This window comes from Arvicanthis niloticus, chromosome 4 (genome assembly GCF_011762505.2).
Source record: "Arvicanthis niloticus isolate mArvNil1 chromosome 4, mArvNil1.pat.X, whole genome shotgun sequence".
Classification (NCBI taxonomy): domain Eukaryota; kingdom Metazoa; phylum Chordata; class Mammalia; order Rodentia; family Muridae; genus Arvicanthis; species Arvicanthis niloticus.
Genome location: NC_047661.1, coordinates 5,063,848 through 5,083,565, shown reverse-complemented (window position 1 = coordinate 5,083,565; position 19,718 = coordinate 5,063,848). Strand labels below are relative to the sequence as shown.

The window sequence follows — 19,718 nt, the reverse complement described above, 5'->3', positions numbered from 1 at the left end:
GGGGGAGGAACGGGTGAAGAGGAAGAATAAAATGACAAATTATAGCTCAGTGCTAGAGAAGTTACATAGCATGTGTAAAGCCTTGGGCTCCATCCCCAGAACCATAAAAAAAACCAAGATAGAACAAAAAACAAACAAACAAACAAATAAAATGTACTATCAATCCATGAATGCCTTAGTTTGAACTGTAGATATAGCTCAGGGAGTGAGCATTTGTCTAGCATGTACAAGGTTTTGAGTGCGGTCCCTTATACTTCAAAAAAAAAATACACTGGAAAAAAAACCCTGAAAACCTAAGATGGTAAACCAATAGTTATGAGCTTTCCTCAAAAAATAAGCAATAATGCATGTGCTGATTAAGCTGTTGGAGCTGCTTCATGAAGCAGATATGTGGCTGAAAAAATCAAAGTCTTTGGCAATTTAAGAAGTAAGGTATGCAATGTCTAAGGTAGCAGCTTGGGAGAGAGTGGGTGGGCTCAGCTGATACAGTGCCTGTCACCAAGCCTGACAACCCAACTTCCATGAGGTTGGCCTATGAGCATATGCATTTGGTCACCTGTGCACACTGTGAGTGTGTGTGTGTGTGTGCACAGACACATATACACAGAGAGAGAGAGAGATTAATAAAAATTTATCTTAAAGTGCTACCTTAGAAGCCACTTGATTCTGTGTGCTTTTGAATTCCTCTGATTGCTGCATGAGTACAGGTCAAACCCACACATTGGGTTTCTTTCCTCCAGCCACTCTGTCCCAGTGCTCTGAGCAGAGTAAGACCTTAACAAGATTGTATTGAGCACATGACTGTTTAACTTACATGCATATAAATATATAGCAGAAACCATAAATGGCAGGAATCGAAGCCTGTTTCTGCAATGCAGTGTGAAGGTAGGCATGCGTACTGACTCGGATTTATTTTTAAGTTTATTCAAATATACAATTGTTGATCTAAAACCTTATGGTTTTCCCTTGAATTATATATTAATTATCACAATTTCTCTTTTACTTCCTCATCTGTCTAAGAGACTATATAAAGATACCCGGAAATATGTGTGTCTGTGTGTGTGTGTGTGTGTGTGTGTGTGTGTGCACGCATCCTGAGCTACATCTCATCAGACCTCGTATAGAACAGCTCTATCATGTCCAATCCCTTGGCCACTCCTAGCCATTTTCTTTTTAAGAGCATTCATGTGTTCAGCCCCAGTAACCATAGGGGGATGGATGCTCTGTTCACTGCTGCCATCGTCACTATCCCCTGATCACCATGGCTAATCAGGTGGCAAGCCAGCCTGCACCAATCATTAAGGTGACCCAAATTAACAGCCCAGCCATGTCACAGTGTATTCATTCCACATATACAGACATGGCTTAAGTATGAGGCAGAAATGTGCATGTGCTTATCTGTGTTTGCACTGCAGCAGGCTTTATTGATTATCATGATCTGCTTTGGCACTCAAAATCTACAAATGGGAATTATCTGTGAGTTATTCCAAAGACAAAGCGGATGTGCCTTTTCCTACGAGCATTTCCCTTGATTTGTCATTTCCCTCCAGTTGGATTGTAAAACATCACAGCTTAAAACATGCCTACCTCTTTATTTGGAACTTTTGATCATATTAATTTTCTATCTTAAAAAAAAAAAAGAAACTCATTTTTTTCTCCTAGCCAGGTAAAGAAGGTAGTGTAGGCTCATAATTGTGAGTTCATCATGAAAATTTTGTGACCCAGTTGTCTTGTAGATGGTAGTCAGTAAAACTCAGTTCTTGACGGTATACAAGCAGCCTTATCTGAACAACAGCTAGAACTGTTGGCACCTTGCAATGCCCTGTGTAGATTTATCCCCCAAATATTTGCATTCTCTATAGCCATTTTTCTACACTATAGTCCAATAATTAGAGGGTCCCATTACCTGCTAAATGCTTGCATAAATTAGCAATCCATTATGCACAATAAGTTTTATAAAACATTTACAGATAGAGATCATGTTTAATTAAAATTAGCTTCCATATGTAAGCCAAGTGAGCACTAATGATTCACAGTGACCTTTCAGTACCTATAGTCCCTTGTTTTAGATGGATGATTGACAGCTTGCTGTTTGGCTACCATGTTGAATTTTAGCTGACAAGACTTTTCATTTTAACTCAATTTGCCCGCCTATCACAAGCTGGTGGCAGGCCAGACCCCAGTCACCCAGCTTTGCCTCAGCAGCTTGCTCAGTTCTCATTAGTACGCATTTATTCAGTGGGAATTGGAAGACAAATGCTTGAAGGCATGCGAACTAAGTATAGCAAATTAGGTTTAAAGACTGAATATTTATAAGTAGATGGAAAGTCGTTGTTGTTTTTTAATTCTAGAGCGAATTGTGAACCAAGTACTAGCTTTAGTATAAAGGAAATGAAGATAGAAAAAAGACAATTCTAAGAATAAAAATACTATAAGCTTTTCCCTTCCATTTTGGAAATATGTAGTCTCTCTGACAACACCTTAGCCAATAAAAACCTGGCATTTCTTTTATGGAATGCTTGCACAATGAAGTTTAGCACCTCGAGTGTGAGAAGGGAGGGAAAAAAATCAGGGTCATGTTCATTTGTTGCTTGGTTATCCCTTGGTATGTTTTAAACTGCCTTGTTTGTTCGGCACTAGCATAGAAACAGATGTTGCTCTACCGTGCAGGATAATTTACTGTACCTCCTGGTGTAGCATGGAAGTCCTCCCAGGGCCCAGCTGGTCTGTCAGTGGCACTGGCTGGTGTCTGCTCAACTATGACAACTACAAGGAGAAACTGCAGCTTTTTCATTGTGCCCTTGTCATCCTTCTCAACATATAGCTCTGCCCACATTCATTCCGGGGCTGCTGGAAGTGCTGCTGGCTTTTGTGTCTTTATGCTGTACTGCAGACCCCATAAGCTCGCCTCTCCATTGGTGATAATAACACAACTCATTACTTTTGTCGCCTAATGATTATCGGCATGATCGCTCAGAGCAAGAGCCAACCTCGTCTTGCACACATAACTGGTACTGGAAGGTAAAACAGATTTGTCACTTACGATCTGACTGCTGAGCCACACTTTCAGCTCCATTATTGTGATTAACTTCTGCATAAGATATGCTTGCCCAATTGTCATTTGTGATACTGCAGTAGGCACAAGCTGCCATGCTTCCCGAGAGCACACCAGCCAATCGGAAATGACCGTGTTATCCGAACTGTTAAATGCCTACCCTGTCACAGCAGCCCACCCCAAGCATGATTTTGCTTTTGTCTTTCTTCTTCCCACACCCCTACTGGACTTGTGTGAACAGAACTACTACATATGTCAGCTACTATTTCATACCACATGTTAAAATGATGTTATGCTACCGTTTGTCCAACAGGACCAACAGCACAACATGGGAAGCCTATCCTTGATTTTCACCATAACAATGTTGGTTGTTGGTGTCTGGCCAGCTGAAATCTGTCGTGTCAGGTGCCTTGTGGCTATCTGCAGTAAAGTCCATGTTCCAAAACCAAAGTTCTTTTCTGGCCTCATCACCAGCAAACCGATTTGACTCTGCCTGATTATAATAACGAAGGCAGTCTAAGAGAATATGCACAGGCTCACTATACGTCACTTTGAATCACCGCCCTGCCCACACCGAGCTAACCAAAGCCTCATTTCTTTAGACAAATGCGTGCTCAAGGAAAAACCTCCTGGGAGAAGCACCCAAAGCTACTTCATGTCCCTATGCAAGCTGCTCCTAGGTTTAAATCTTACTAAAATAATATTTATTATTTTGTGCTTTGCTATATACAAGCTACCTCTAATGTGTCTGCCTTTAATAATCTAATAACTAGGGACAGGCTATGCCAAAACTGTGCTCAGCACCAAGAAGCTAGTCTCTGAACATGTGTATGTGTGCGAGGCTTCTAAATTGTAAGTCATCAACACAACCATTTATTATCATGTGAAAGGGGGGAAGCTCCATTTGGCACTCTTTCACATTGCTGATTAGAAAGAACCAGGCTTTATATTCCAGGACCCATTCACGCTGGTGGAAACATAGTCAGTTTTGATTATGAAGGGAGAGACGTAGCTCTTGACAGGAGCTACACACTGATATGCATGCTATCAGAGTGATTTATGCAAATTATGCATATTATTCCCAAAGGAATTCCTCCTCAAACTGCCAGGATAAATCGCCGGAAATTAGCCATAAAATCTGCCGTGCTAGGAGCAAAAGGTGAAGGCCACTGGGAAAGGAAGGACATTCAGTTTCTGGAATCTTCTAGGATATGATGGTGAATGTTATTCTCCCTGGATACTGAGAAAAAAAAATGTGGTTTTCTTTTAAATCATAAACATTTGTTCCTTTGAAAAATTTCGAACAAATGCTGACTCATTTTATTTACAACTAGCATAAGAGAAATTAAGAGTTAAGCTGTCTCCAAATGTTCCTAGTATAATTAACTTTCAGTTAACTGTCTAAAGGCTTTTATGTGGCTAAACTTGGCTTTAAAGGCAACACTTGTCTACAGACTGGTGAGGTAGTGTGCTGTGGCAGGGATATAGTTTCACTTTATTATATATTTGTGTCCCTAACAGACTACTCCTCTCCTGGAGACTATTCCTTTTCTCTGTCCATAAACAATATGCCTACCCCCTGCCTGTAAATCCCAAAGATGCTGTGGCAAAGTCACCAGGTCCTTTCCCCTCAGCACCCACAGTCTCATTGACTCTCTCTTAGTTTTCAATGGATGTGAAGATACTATTTGCCTTCCAGGCAAGGTTTTTGGTCATGAGTTCTAACAGGCAACTGAGGAAGCTTCACGGAGCACTCTCTTGCCTTACCGCAGCTGTGGCTTGTTTCTTTCAGAAAGCACTATTCTTGAGGTTCTGAGGCTGTGCTCATACTCCAGCATCATCCGGGAAGTGCAAGAGGATATGGATTTCAGCTCAGAGAGTCAGAGCTACTCTCTGCGGAAAGGAGACCTGGTAGCTGTCTTTCCTCCAATGATACACAATGACCCAGAAGTCTTTGAGGCTCCAAAGGTAAACAAGAAGCCTGCCAGTCAATGCTGATGAGTAAGCAAGCTCACTCCTATTCAGCCAGTCACTCATTCCCACTAAAGATTTGAGGCAGCTTGGTGATGACTTATGTTTTATCCCTCTAATAGGAAAGCTTATGCCTCTACAGAAGTTTTTTTTTTTTCTCTCTCTCTCTAAGAATCTGGCTTTGACAAATTATGTGATCTGTGAACAGAAATCCAGATAACTCTAAATGTTGCTAAATTCAAATGAAGTGGACATTTTTACTTGGTCACCATTACCTTATCCACCAAGTTAGATTGTTTTTGACGAGGAATTTCTGAACCTCATTGGGGGCTAGCTATTGATATGTGGCATAAAAGTTAAATAACAGAAACTGACTTCAGAAGTCAAATACCATCATCACTTTAGTTAGGCCAAAACAGTAGTTAAGCCCTTTTAGTAAAGGTATGTGCCCTGCTTGATCAATTAGCATGGCACTATGAACTTCAAATTGTGAAGCTGCTGCTCTCGGTGAAGCTCTGAGGGTAATTGTGTCCTCTTCCTGTATTTTTTTTCCTGAAGCTAGAGTTAATGAATATCAAAGACTGGAAATTAATCTACCCTGGTTCATCCCTTAATACCACTTCAGAGAGTCACCCCCTGCATGCAAATAGAGTGCAGTTACATTCTTCTTGTGCTTTGCATGAAGGAAGACTCTGACTTCTAATATTTACTGATCATTTTTTGAAAAGGAAACTTCTGTACTCTTTTTAAATGTTTTATAGATAAACCACTTTTAAATATAGCTTTTATGACACATGTTCTGCAGCCAACCTGAGTTGAATATTAAGAAATTAATAAGAGGACACACTTCAAAAGCAATGACATAATTTGTATGTATTTAACCAGTAAAGTCAATGTCTTACCAAGAGAGGAAAGTGTTGCATGGTTTCTTATAAGAAGGATTATTCAGATAATGACAACCAAGAGGGTTTCGAGCTTTGGCCAATGAGTGAGCATTCTCCAGAGGACAAGCTTTATTTCTGAATTTGTAAATAACAAAAATTACATGTATTCGTATAGAAGCAATAAATAAAATAACTGAAATTAAATCTGAAAAATATTTGCTAAAATGGCACCACTCCCCCCTACAGTTTTTCACTTCTACTTATGGTTTTCTTTGTGATTATTCAATTAGCAGCAGAGTTTATTATTTGTATCATCAGAGTTAAATCAGAATTACTGTTGTCATCAAATAAAAAACGTTTACCAGATTGCCACCATCTCTCTAGGCACCGTTCTTTGTGCTTTCCTCACCTCCCACCCTTGTGACTCCATGGTTCCTTTGTTTTTAAATCTGACTGATAACCTTAGGAATTTAACAACCAGAATTATGCATTATAAGTGTTAGGGCCAGGCATGACGAACCAAAGACCAGTAGATCTCTGTATGTTTGAAGCCAGCCTAGAAACATGCCCTATCTCCTATCCCCTATCCAAACTGGGCATCAAGTATTTCAGTGTTGTACCATTTCTGTTGTTTGTAAACTCTAAATATTCATCCACTTGCCATTCTGTGTGTAATCACATTCACACTCAGAACCTATCTTTTCTTCAAGAACATGAATATTGCTTTAAAAATAGACATTAATCTTATTTGCTCATTAGTACAACAAGCATATGTGGAACCCTGCTATGGGAGTATCATTGTATTGCAGGCTGTGAAAATGCAGAGGTAGGCTGAGAAAAGTGAATCCCTTCTCACTCTGACATCTTGCGCGAGCTGGTTCTAGTTTCTATCACCTTTGCATGATGAGGTACAGAGAAAGACTGATCCCAAGCCATTGGTTTCTGTTCTGCTGTCTTTCCAAGCAAAGGACTTTTTTTTATTTTTTATTTATTTTTTATATATATTTTATTTTTTTGAGGTCCTTTGTGACACTGGCCAGATCTCTTCAAATTTCAGGCTCCAATGCAATTCACTGAATGTGAGCAGCTCCAGGAAATTCTAGCAGAAGACCTAGTGAGCAGCAGGCACGTTCGGCGTCTTACACCTGCTCCTGCTTCTGACACCCTAAGGTCCCTCAAAGGATTTAAGTGATTGTGATCAACACTGATTTTAAGTGGAGCTTGTTGAGCGTTGCTATCTCAAATAGCCCAGGCGAGATTATTATATCTTCCCTTTGGGGACTAAAACTGAACTAAGTCTCTAATGGAGACTGCAGGCCTTCCCAACATGGACCTGTGTAGGTTTCCCATGCATATGCAGTGGAACAAATTGAAAATAATTTTTATTCAAATATATTTTCAAACATTATTTGAAATTATGTTTCCATGATGAAGGTCACAGAGCAAATGCTACTGGTCCATTTCCTTTTAGTTTTACTAAATAAAGCATAAAATATAAATTTCTGAGATATTACTTCTGAACAAACTAAAGAAATAGGACAGAAATTTGAGGAAGCTGCCCTGGCATCTCACAGGACAGCCTTTGAAGTCACTTAGGAGAGCCTGGGAAGCCATGGTAGTTTGCGGTTTATTTTACATTATTTGGATACAATGAAGCCATAAAAAAATTTCCATGTTAAATTTCCTCTTTTGCTTTTTCTAGATCAAATACCAGAACTATAATGAACCTTTTTTCTAGGGTTCTGTTTCATGTTAAATTTTACTTAAGCTATTTGGCCTTAGCAGAAAGCTCTAGGGAAGAACAGTAATCTGCCTAGCTTGGTCATCGAGAAGAAGAGTGCTAAAAAGTGCTAGAGTGCTAACCAGAAGGGTTAGTGCTGAGTTCAAGAAGGCAGGGATGGGCCACAGAGATGAAAGATGTTTACCAGGAAAGATGTGACCAGGTTCCATGTGCTACTGGAAACACTGTATGTCCACAGAGACTATCATGACTTTTACTTCAGGGGTGAGCAGTGTTTTCAGTTCTGCTTTGATTAAATTTGTTTGGCTACATTCCATAACAGCACTAAAATATACATCTATTCCAATCTGTTTAAAGTATTATTTGTTAGGAAATTAACAAAAGCTATCAAATGCTAAATAATTTTGCCAACATTATTTTATGGCCTTGCAAGATAGGAAGGAGTAGAAACTGTGCAAAGGTTTTCCATGTTCAAATACTTAAATTAAATATTCTGGATAAACTAAAGTAAAGCAAATGTTGATAGGGGAAGTGACTGTCCCAACCCTACCAAGACTGCCATTAAAATGTTTTGAACATTTGTAATGCAATCATAATTCATTCACATTATAGGGGTTTGCCATAACCAGAAATGTGTTGGATCTGACCTACTTACTTCTCTACATTTGACTTCATGTAGTTTATATCAAAGTGGTGGTTAAGTAGATCTAATGAACTCTATCGAAAATAATTGGTCATTTAAACTCAAACCATGAGCATTAATTTAATTGGAAGTTTAATTCACAATAGACTAAAATAATGTCACTAAGTACCCTTTAACATTTAAATGAGAGTTGAACTGGACTATTTTGGCAGCTTGGCAAAATTAAGAGTGCAGACCGACTACTCTAAATATATGAGTTCTTTAATTTTCTACAGCAAATAGTATAACTTCTTTATGAATATATATATATATATATATATATATATATATATATATATATGTATCAGAAATACCTGATACAGAGAATTAACCAAAGCAGAGTATACTCTAATAGAAAACTTATAGGAGAAATTTGCATTAACATAGAAAAAAGCAAAATCTGTTTTGAAGTTTGGGTTTTCTCTGGGGCTTTGTTGAATCTTATTATTTTCTGTTTCTTTAATCCAAACATAAACACTGAATCCTAAATTCATGATACTCATCCATCAGTAGCTAGTTGAGAGGATAGATGAATAGGAAACTGTGGCTGCTCAGATTCATTACTTTATAGCAGAAATGACAGCAACAGTATAGGAGACCCCTTCTACCCATAATCAGCATAGACATATACATCAAATACATACACATATGCATACACATACATACACATATGCATACACATACATACACATATGCATACACATACATACACATATGCATACATATACATATGCATGCATGGGGCTATTATAAAAGAAATGGAAATAGATGTAGCCTCTCTGTTCTTAGAAAACTCACTGCAGTCACTATAATATGAGGAATGTATGTCCTGTCTAAAACTCCTTCTGAAATCTGATACCATTTTGGTGGCGTTGAGAGGTGAGGCTTTAACAGGTGGCCGGGTTGTTATGGTTAGGGCCTTTGCCCTGTTATTAATCTCTTGAAAGTATACTGGCTGCTAGAAAAGTGTGTTACTATAACAGGAGACTTTCTCTCTGATTTTTCCTTTTCTAAATGCACCAACATGCCCTGTGGTTTAATGTCTTGAGGAACAGCACAAGGCCCCATCAACACCAAGTTCTTAGACTTTTGGAACTCCACAATCATGAGCCAAAATAATGTTTTTCTTTATCAATTTTCCAGACTTCAGTATTTTGTGACTGTATAAAATATCAAATAAGAAACAACAAAAGAAATGTGAGCCGAGAAGAGAAGTGGTATAAGTATTTGGATATAGGTGTTCCTTGTAACACTTGAATTTTTGAGAGTTTGACTTTCATATATTCAGGTTTTACTTCCTTGTGTATTTTTTTTTTAAGACAAAAAGCAATCTATTGGACTTAAATCGAACTTGTAAAGATTTAATTTTAACAGTGTTTATTATTCCTTATAGGAATTTAGGTTTGATCGCTTCTTAGAAGATGGTAAGAAGAAAACCACATTTTTCAAAGGCGGAAAAAAGCTGAAGAGTTACGTTATCCCGTTTGGACTTGGAATAAGCAAATGTCCAGGCAGATATTTTGCAGTTAATGAAATGAAGCTACTACTGATTATATTTTTAACTTATTTTGACTTAGAAATAATTGACAGGAAGCCTATAGGATTAAACCACAGCCGTATGTTTTTAGGTATTCAGCATCCCAATTCTGATATCTCATTTAGGTACAAGGCAAAATCTTGGAGAAGCTGAAAGTGTGGCGGAGAAGCTTAGCAGAGAGGGCTGCACTGCTGAGCTCTGTGATTTGTTGCACTCCCCCAAATGCAACCACTACTCTTATTTGTTTGAAAATGGCAAATTTATATTTGATTGCAATGAATCCAGTTTGTTTTGGGTCACAAAACCTGTCATAAAATAGAGCAACATGATGGTGTAAAAAAAATGTCATGGCAATCATTTCAGGATAAGGTAAAATAATGTTTTCAAGTTCGTACTTACTGTGATTTTTATCATTTGTAGTGAATGTACTTTTCCAGTAATAAATTTGCCCCAGGGTGATTTTTTTAAGTTACTGAAATTCTTTAATATGGTTTTATGTACTGCTGGAAAATTGTGCCATCGATGGACAGTCTAACAATTTCCAGTTTTCCAGAGAAGGGGGAAATTAAATCCCATGAGTTACACTGTATGAAATTGTTCTCTTCAAGTATAATACCAATAATGTCTACATCACCAGGGTACCTTTGCATTAAATGAGTTTTGCAAAAGATTAAATGTTCCAACTTCCCTTCAATATTTAATCATCCATAAATGCTCTTTATAACTTTGTATTCTACAGCTCAATAGAACACAATTAATTGTTATGTAAGATGGCTCATGTTCAAGTTAGATACTGTTAAATTGTGATGTATAGAAAACACAAAGCCTATTATATAGTCAGTAGTTACCTTAGACAATAGTATTAGGCTTATTGTGGAGATGAAGGTTGAAGTTATAATAGCACTGATGGTAGTACTGGTCTGTAGTATAAACTGTGTTATATGAATGTTTCCATTTATATAAATTGGAAAATTAGGTAGAATTATTTATCCACAGCCTTATGGGCTTGAAGGTTACTTTATTATTTTAAACTATCAAATAAAACTATACAAAATAATTTTATCAGCCTGTATCGATTAGTAAAAAAATTTTACTACCAAATACCCCAATGACTGACATTTGACATAAATGGTGATACAAAATGTAAACTCACAGGATAAATAATTATAGCAAATTTATTCATTCTGTATTAATTAGAAATTCTAATGCTTTGGAAATTTTTTATTGTTATTATAAAGGAGATTGGTTTAAAACAGCATCTTAAAATACTTACCATGCTAGGTAATATAACATGGTAATATTTCTTTTCTCCGTTCTAGAGCACAGCTTTGATGTATGCTGTCCACATGAAGGTCTACTGGCATGTGAAGTGATCTTTATTCTCCATCTCATTACTTAAAAAATGCAAAATGATCATTTATAATTATATAAACTCACAGAATACAAAGGGAGGTTATGACTCACACACACAAAAAAAGATGTCAAATAATCAAACCAACCCAAATTATTGAATCAAACCACCTTTGTTATAAGGTCATTTGAGATTTATCGTTGTAGCAAGTTTTTACCATATGATGCTCTATTGTTAACTATATTCACAAAGCAATGTGCTAAAGCCTCTTCCCACACACACCTCCAAAAGACCGTCTTCATCCTGGTGGAGATTTTGTATCTTTTGGTCATTTCTTCTACACTTTCCTCAACCTCTGTAATCACCTTTTACTTTCTGCTTTAGTAAATTGGATTATTTTGGATTTCATATATATTCTACTTTGATTTTCTGTTGCTATAATAAGAATATTGTGACTAAAAGTAACTTGGGGAAAAAAGAATTTATTCGTGGTCATATTTCCTAATCACAATCCATCTTTGAGGGAAATCAGAACCAATACTCAAGGCAGGAATCTGATATAGAAACCACAGAAAAAGATTGCATACTGGCTTGCTCACTCTCTTGTGCTCAACTTGCTTCCTTTTACAGTCCAGGTCCAAAAGCCCAGGCAATGGTGCTGCCCACAGGAGCTGGACTGTGTCATGTTAATTATCAGTTAGGACAATCTGTCACAGACATGGCCACAGGCATCTGATGAAGTGAGGCTCCCTTTTCCTAGGTCCCCTATGTTGTGCCAAGTTTAAAATAAAAGCTAACACACAGGTAGAGTGCATAGATTTAGACTAGGCAAGGTTTCACTTACTATTCTCTAAATCTATGTTGTTTCAAATGACCGAATTCATTTTTTAAAACTAAATAATATTCCATTGTGTGTACATACCGAATGGTCTTTATTGGAATGCTGTCTCTAACTGCCTCACCTCCTCTATTCAATCCCATGATAGCTTTCATTCTCCTAAGGGGCCTCTGGCCCTTTGTCTTCTGAGGTCTCTGGAGCTGGTGTTGAGCCTCTAACATCTCAGCTCTCACGTGTTCTTCCTCATGGCATTTCGAAGTTCAGTGATTGCATTTTTCAGTTTGAGAATTCATTGTCTTTATTTCTACCTGGCCATATCTTGTAACATCTTGTTCCTTTAATGTACCTTTACTATCCCTTTACATCTCTTTAAACATATTAAACATGGTTTGTATTCTGAACCTGCTATCTTCAACCTACTCCTGTTTTATAGGTCTGATTCCATAGTCCCCCTTTCCTTAGGCTCTTTTGATGGCTTCACCACTGAACCCGTATTTCTTGGGATTTTACCTCTGGAAAATGCTTCTGACCTGGGCTTAATGTTCATTCCTCCAAGTATAATTTGTGTTTGATTTTGTCTTACTATTTGTTTCTGTCTAATTCAGATTACTGTAATTGGTCAATTGGAATGTTTGAGAGGGGACATGTTACATTGCTTAGTAACCGTTAGCCTTCAGTGAAACCCTGAGATTAACAGTGTTTTGTTTGGGGAGAATATTGTTTGTTTTGTGTTACTTTCTTGCAGTTTGCTTGCTTACTTGTTTGTTTGTGAGACAGGGCTTCATTATGTAGTTCCAACTATCCTGGACCTCAATATACGGACAAGGCAAGTCTTTAACTCACACACACACACACACACACACACACACACACACACACACACACACGTGAGCACATAGGTACATATGCACACATGCATGCTTATGCTGTGTTGAGCCCTAGACTTTGTCTCTTGCCTTCAACAAAACACATTATTGTTTTCTATTAAATGTGAATTAGGATATGTGGTCTTCTTTAATGGCTGTATGGAGATTCTTTTCATATTGGAAAATTCAACAATCAGTATACTTTCATGTTATTATAGTAGAGAAAACCACATGAAGTTAGTCTATATACTAACTTCTGTTTAATATATACTTAAAGATGTATATATGACTTTTAAATAAATAAAATGATTGATGAAATATTATGTGAAATAATTAGACAGAAGCAAGGCACATATCTGCAACCCCAGCTTTTGGGACTAAGTCATTCCAGGACTACGTAGTAAGACCATATTTCTCATAAAACAAGTCATGGGTTCTAGCAGCTTAGTTATCACCAACACATGTGAACCTATTTTGAACACACAATTGCGAAGTTTAACAGAGATGCATTACCAACTTTTTGTCTTTTAAAAATTACTTTGGTGGCAAGAGAGATGGCTCAGCACTGAAGAGCACTTGCTGCTTTCACTGAGAACTGAGTATGGGTTTTCTTTTATTTATTTAATTTTTTTCACTTATTTACTTTACATCTCACTCTCCCCTTCTGGTTACTCCCTTCTATAATCTTTTCCCCTTTCCCTCTCCCTTTCACCTCTAAGTGGATAGGAGTCCCCTGGGTATTTCTCCTAGCCTACCATGATACTTCAAGTCTCTTAGAGGCTAAGTGCTTCCCCTCCCATTGAGTCCAGAAAAGGCAGTCCAGCTAGTAGAACATATACCACAGGCAAAAGCTTTTGTGATAGCTCCCATCCCAATTGTCCAGGACCCACATGAAGACCAAACTGCACATCTGCTACATATGGTCCAGGGAGTCCTAGGTCCTGTGTATGTATGCTCTTTGGTTGGTGCTTCAGACTCTGAGAGCCCCAAGGGTCCAGGTTAGTTGACTCTGTTGGTCTTCCTGTGGAATTCCTATCTCTTTTGGAGTCCACAATCCTTCCTTCTGTTTTTCCATAATAATCCCCAAGCTCCATCCACTGTTTGGCTGTTTGGTTGCTATATCTGTCTGAGTCAACTGTTGGGCAGAACCTCTCAGAGGACAACAAGCTCTTGTCTACAAACATAAACCACCCAAAGACTCAACAAAGAAAGAAAACTTCAGATTGATCTCTCTTATGAACATTTATGCAAAAGGACTCAATAAAATACTCACAAATCAAATCCAGAAACATATCAAAGACATCATCAATCAAGATCGAGTAAGCATTATGTCAGGCATGCAGGGATGGTTCAATATATGAAAATCCACCAACAGATTCTACCATATAAACAAACTAAAAGAAAAAAATCATATGATTATCTCATTAGATGCTGAGTATAGTTCTTAGCAGTCATAGAAGGCAGCTTATAACTGCAGCTCTAGGGGATTGAACACCCTTTTCTGGCCTCTGTGGACATCCACACACGGGTGGCATCCACACATGTAGCCACAAGTACATATACTTAAACAAAAATAAAACATAAGTCTTTCTCTTATTTTGACTAGTTCTGAGACAAATTTGTATAATGTTTTTTGATCATAATCATCCCCTTCCCCCAATTCCTCCAAGATGAATCCACTTCCCCTGCCTGCATAACTTTGTGTCCTCTTATTTTTCTCCTTTCCTGAAGTACAGTCTGCACTGCCCTTATACTCTTGGATGTGTGGCTGTACTGAAGCCTGATTGAGCCACCAGGGACCACACATGTAAATAAAATTCACTTTCCTTTTCCTAGCAGACGCATCAATCTATGGGTGGAACAATAACTCATTAGGAATCTGTGTTCATTTCATTGTGTTCATTTAGCAGAATTATAGTGGTGGCTTTTCCTGTATGTTATATGCCATGTGTAGCCACAAACTCTTGGCTCCAATAGCAGTTCTAAGTATGGAAATCAACTTGTGAAGTGGGCTTCAAGTGGAATCATAAAGTGATTGGTTATCTCCATAATATTTCTGCCACTATTGCAGCTGTGAGCATGTCTTACTAGACCATTCACTATTGTAGCTTTTTCCCCCTGGTTACATTCATCTTCCAGCAGTATGAATGCTAGCAATTAATTAGGAATGAAGTTTCCAGGACAGTACCAGCTTGATTTCTTCATGCTTTATCACTCAATTATGCAATGTCTTTAGAAAAAGGGTCTTACTATAAAATTTTTGATGCTAGTTAAGAACATTGGCAATAACATATAATGTTTAGGGGTCTATGTGACCTCTAAAAGAGATAATCTAGTCTTGGCACTGAGTGGGGCTTTTTATTTGTTGTTCCATGGTGTGTAGTTGGATTACTGTTGCTTCGATACAAGATGATTCCTTCAAACATCATTTTATATATGCGTATGCATATATTTTAGGATGATGATACAGGCCATGTGTTTGTTACAGGAATATTTTATAATTACTGTTTCCTCATTCATTTATTTAACCAAATACTTACTTAGCATTTCCACTAGTTAAGTATGATACTATTCATTATATTAACCTTCCCCTTCATGTATATACACTTTATAAAGAGAAAAAACATTTAAGTAACTTATTTGTTTTATGTTAAGTTGTAAATAATAAATTTCTTTTTAAAATTATTTTAATATCTGATTTAGTGTACCTTCCAAATATGCTTTTTCCCAACAGCCATTAGAAAGTAGTATTCTGCAATAAATTGTCATAAACGAATTACACAAGCTAACAGCATATAGAAGGACCACCAAGATGGTTCAGTGAGTAGTGCTGCCTGCCGTCAAGCCTGATAACCTGAGTTCCATCCCTGGAACCTATATGGTAGAAAGAGAGAATTATCTCTTGCAACTTATCACCTGGCTTCTAGACTGACACACACTCACACCATACAAAATCATGCACATTCTCATACCTACATACAATCACACGCATTCTTAGGTGTGCACATACACATACACAGAATTAGTCAATAAATGGCTAAATGTAAGTTTAAGGTACTATAGTGATATGATGAAAAATATAACCAAAACAAAACACTAAATCTCCAGAATTTTGTAACTATTCCATATTTTCTAAACTTTTATCCTTTCCTTATTATAGGTTGACCTATGTTTCAAGTTAAATGGATATATAGTACTGTTTTATATCAGAGACCAATTATAATTCACATTTGATTGGTTAGCAGAGGCTCAATGCCCTGTTCCTAAGTCAGGCTTGCTGTGAAACAGCTTGGCTGGTCTTTACATCTACTTTGTTCTGGCTTTCTTACCCCTGTTGCTGTGCCAGCTCCATTTTGTCTCAGATCTCCAGTCACCAGCAAGGAGATACTCACAATTCAAATGTCCCTGTTCATGTGTGCTGATTTTATCATAAAAAGTGATTTGGATAATACCTCCTTTAAACAGCTTCTAGTTTAACAGTTCAATCTTAAAATTTCTTCAAAGACCTATGTACTCCGATTTGAATTATGGAATGAAAAGTGACTAGATTGTATAAACCATAATTTTCATCCTTTAAAATGTGCACTTTTAACCCATTAAGTTTTCCAGTGTTGCAAACTATTGTTTATTGTACTACATTATTAGGAACGCATACCCGAATACTCAATTAGAAAAATGTTAGCATGAAACTTTGTAGCTCTATTTTGAGTTATAGTGACCAACGTCATAAAATTACCATTACCCAAGTCAATCATTACTTACTCTTTTTTTCTTTTCTTTTATTGGATATTTTCTTTATTTACATTTCAAATGTTATTACCTACACCCTTTTCTAGTTTTCCCTCCTGAAACCCCTTATCCCACCACCCTCCCGCTTCTATGAGGGTGCTCTCCCAACCACCCACCCACTCCTGCCTCCCTGCATGACATTCCCCTACACTGAGGCATCGAACCTTCACAGGACCAAGGGCGTCTCTCATTACTTACTCTTATAGTGTCAGGACACTGACCAATGAGTTTTGCTTTTTAGCCTAAATGTAACTAATATTAAATATCTAGAGTACATTAATTGAGTTCATGAAAAATTAAAACTTTTGAATAGGTGAAAATTTGTCAACAGTTACATTTCAAAATGTGTATAGACTGAAACATTCTAAAAAATCAACTATTGTCTTGATACATTTGCTTTCCATTTTTGATTATTAAATGATACATACAGATTTACAAAGTCAATTATCTTAAAGAAGTGTTGTTCAAAAATTTTACAAATGAAATATTTTAATATTCTTTAATTTACAATAAAAATCAACCTTTAAATCAGTAAATTTATGTTTATGTCTCATATCTTTACTAAGAGTAAATTGGGTGACATTTTGTTTAAAAACGGATTTTGAATATGCTTTATGAATAACCCAATTCATCCCTCCCCTTCCTTATGTATATGTTCGCATCTTCTGATACTCTCCCCTAAACAATGCAGTGTTCAAAGTTTCTTTCAATACACTTGAACTTTGTCTATATGTACAATAAAAAGAGATCCAAGAAACAGCACTAAATTTGGAATGCTGACCTGGCTTGCCTAAAAATTTTAATACCTTCTAGTCTGTGGAAAAAGAAGAACGGGAAATGAGAGAGAGTTTCAGTCTAGTCAGGTGTTGTCTTTTGCTTTCTTCATTGCTCAACAGATAATGAAGAAAACTGAGTAATGTTTGGACAGTACTCAATTTATTGACAAAATTGAAATGTGAATGTTCAACAAGGTCTATAACAGAATGATGATGGTGAGGATAAAATGGCCCCTTTGTGGTAAGTTGCTAGTGTGTTGCACTGAGATACTTGGCATTTCTTTGGGAACACTAATGGTTTGGAGGGACTCTGAGTGACTTCTACAGAGCAAGGAGTCACAAATGGTGACAATGAGATGGCCATCCTCCTGTTAGCAGGTAACTGAAGCCAACTGTTTCAGAAGGTGCACCTGATCCTTTGAACTGGTTGGGTCAGCATTTTTTTTTCTAAATGGAAATTAAATAGATATTCTGTGAAAACTATACCTTAACTTTAATTTGTACTCTATATAACACTGAGAAATTTAAAATATGAATATTTTTTTGGAATTAGCATGATCCTGTAAGTAATAATGTTCATTTTCTATTCAGAGTAGGGCTGGGTTTTAAAAAATCCCTATGGTTATGCCAGATTCTAAAGAGTAGTTGATATAAGAAAACCTGTACTGCAGAGTACACAGGAAAATGTGCTTAGAGACAGCATCGGCATCGATTTTTACCTATTACAGCCATTTGTGTTGTTGTAATACAAAGCAAGTAGAAAGGTAAAAAATACCAGGCAGAGGTATTATATCTAATGATTCATCATTGAAATCAATTTAAACTAACTTATTTTGAAATAACCCAATCCGACTGAAAAAGTTATCTTCACCTTTAAGAAAGAACGTAGACTAAACAATATTTTCAAAAGTTAAAGTTAAGGAAGGGCTGTGGACTAGTGCACATTTTCATTAACCTTCGACCCCTGGTAACACCATCTGCGGCTCTTCTACAGGGCAAGCGGTCGCCAGTGATGACTGAGCCACAGACATCACTTGTATTTGCTACCACATTTCCGATCATCCAGATAATTGTTTTACTTTCATAGAAAATAGGCTTTTAATTGCTAAAAGAGATCCATTGGTTGAGCAATCATAGATCTTTTAAATTCCACTCATTTAAGACATTCACACTTTAAATATGCACTTAATGCTTCTACAAAAGAAAATAGTTACAGTTACAGAGACCCAAGTATTATTTGATCACACAAGCTGATGTGTCCGACATTCCATAGATCGAAGGTCTTTTCCCTTTCTTGGATCTCCATGTGACGGTGAGACCTGGTTAGGAAGTCATTTCCTCTCATTAAAGTCTGGAGTGAAGGGTACAGGCTCAGGCTGGCACCTGATTTTGAATGGAGTACTGCAGAGAGACTGTACATAACAAATTTACTTGCATTTACTGGAACCAACAATGAATGGTTTAGTATTTTAACAAGTTAGGTACATAATCTTCATAACCTTCATGACCACCACCCGGATGGGGGGAAATGTTGCCTCTTCACAGAAAACATAAGCATATTTAACAGAAAAATCATTGTACTAAATACTTCTGTAATTACCAGAGCTGAATAAATGTGTAAAATGAGGTTGAGTCATGAAGCATTTTTTTATGTTGAAATCTAAATTCTCATCCGTAAACACCTCTATTAGCATGGCAGGTTTGAGTTGCAACCATCCTCCTAGTAAAAAAAAATAAATCTTTAAGACTGGAAAGTATTTGTAAATAATAGATCCTTAAAATATACCTGGACTTTACTCTAAAACGTATAAGGAGAAATACTACTTGCTTTATACAACCAGTGATACCACTTTACCGTTTGATGAAGATGTTAATTTATGGTTGGTTAGCAGTTTATGGCTGTCATTAGTTTTTCAGTTTGGTCCACATTAGAAATCTATTTTTCTCTTTTATTTTAACCTGAGATAATTATATAAAGATATGGTTATGTTTTATCTAAAATGTATCATTCTACTATAGCATTTCAAATTATTCACAGATCATAGTTCTTATATGTGCATATATGAATTTAAAAATACAGCAATAAAATGCTTGAAACAGATCGTAAATTTGCTTCATATTTTATTGCATCTGTGAATCAGGTTGAAAAGACAAGGACAGCTCTGGTCTTTGAGAAAAAATTAACTCTTTCTCAAGCTGGGAAGATTATCTTATTGAGCATAATTAAA

The 19,718-nt window shown here is 36.8% G+C and overlaps 1 protein-coding gene across 2 annotated transcripts in view; it reads left to right on the top strand.

Moving 5' to 3' along the window:
• Cyp7b1 (cytochrome P450 family 7 subfamily B member 1) overlaps window positions 1-17,250 on the top strand; it is a 167,026-nt gene extending 149,776 nt beyond the window's left edge. For both annotated transcript variants that reach the window (XM_034500888.2, XM_076932164.1), the window contains exons 5-6: window positions 4,848-5,023; window positions 9,727-17,250. In XM_034500888.2, coding sequence (XP_034356779.1) covers window positions 4,848-5,023; window positions 9,727-10,023 — 473 coding nt within the window. In that variant the 3' untranslated portion in view covers window positions 10,024-17,250. The remainder of the gene's footprint in view (window positions 1-4,847; window positions 5,024-9,726) is intronic.
• Window positions 17,251-19,718: the final 2,468 nt, after the last annotated feature.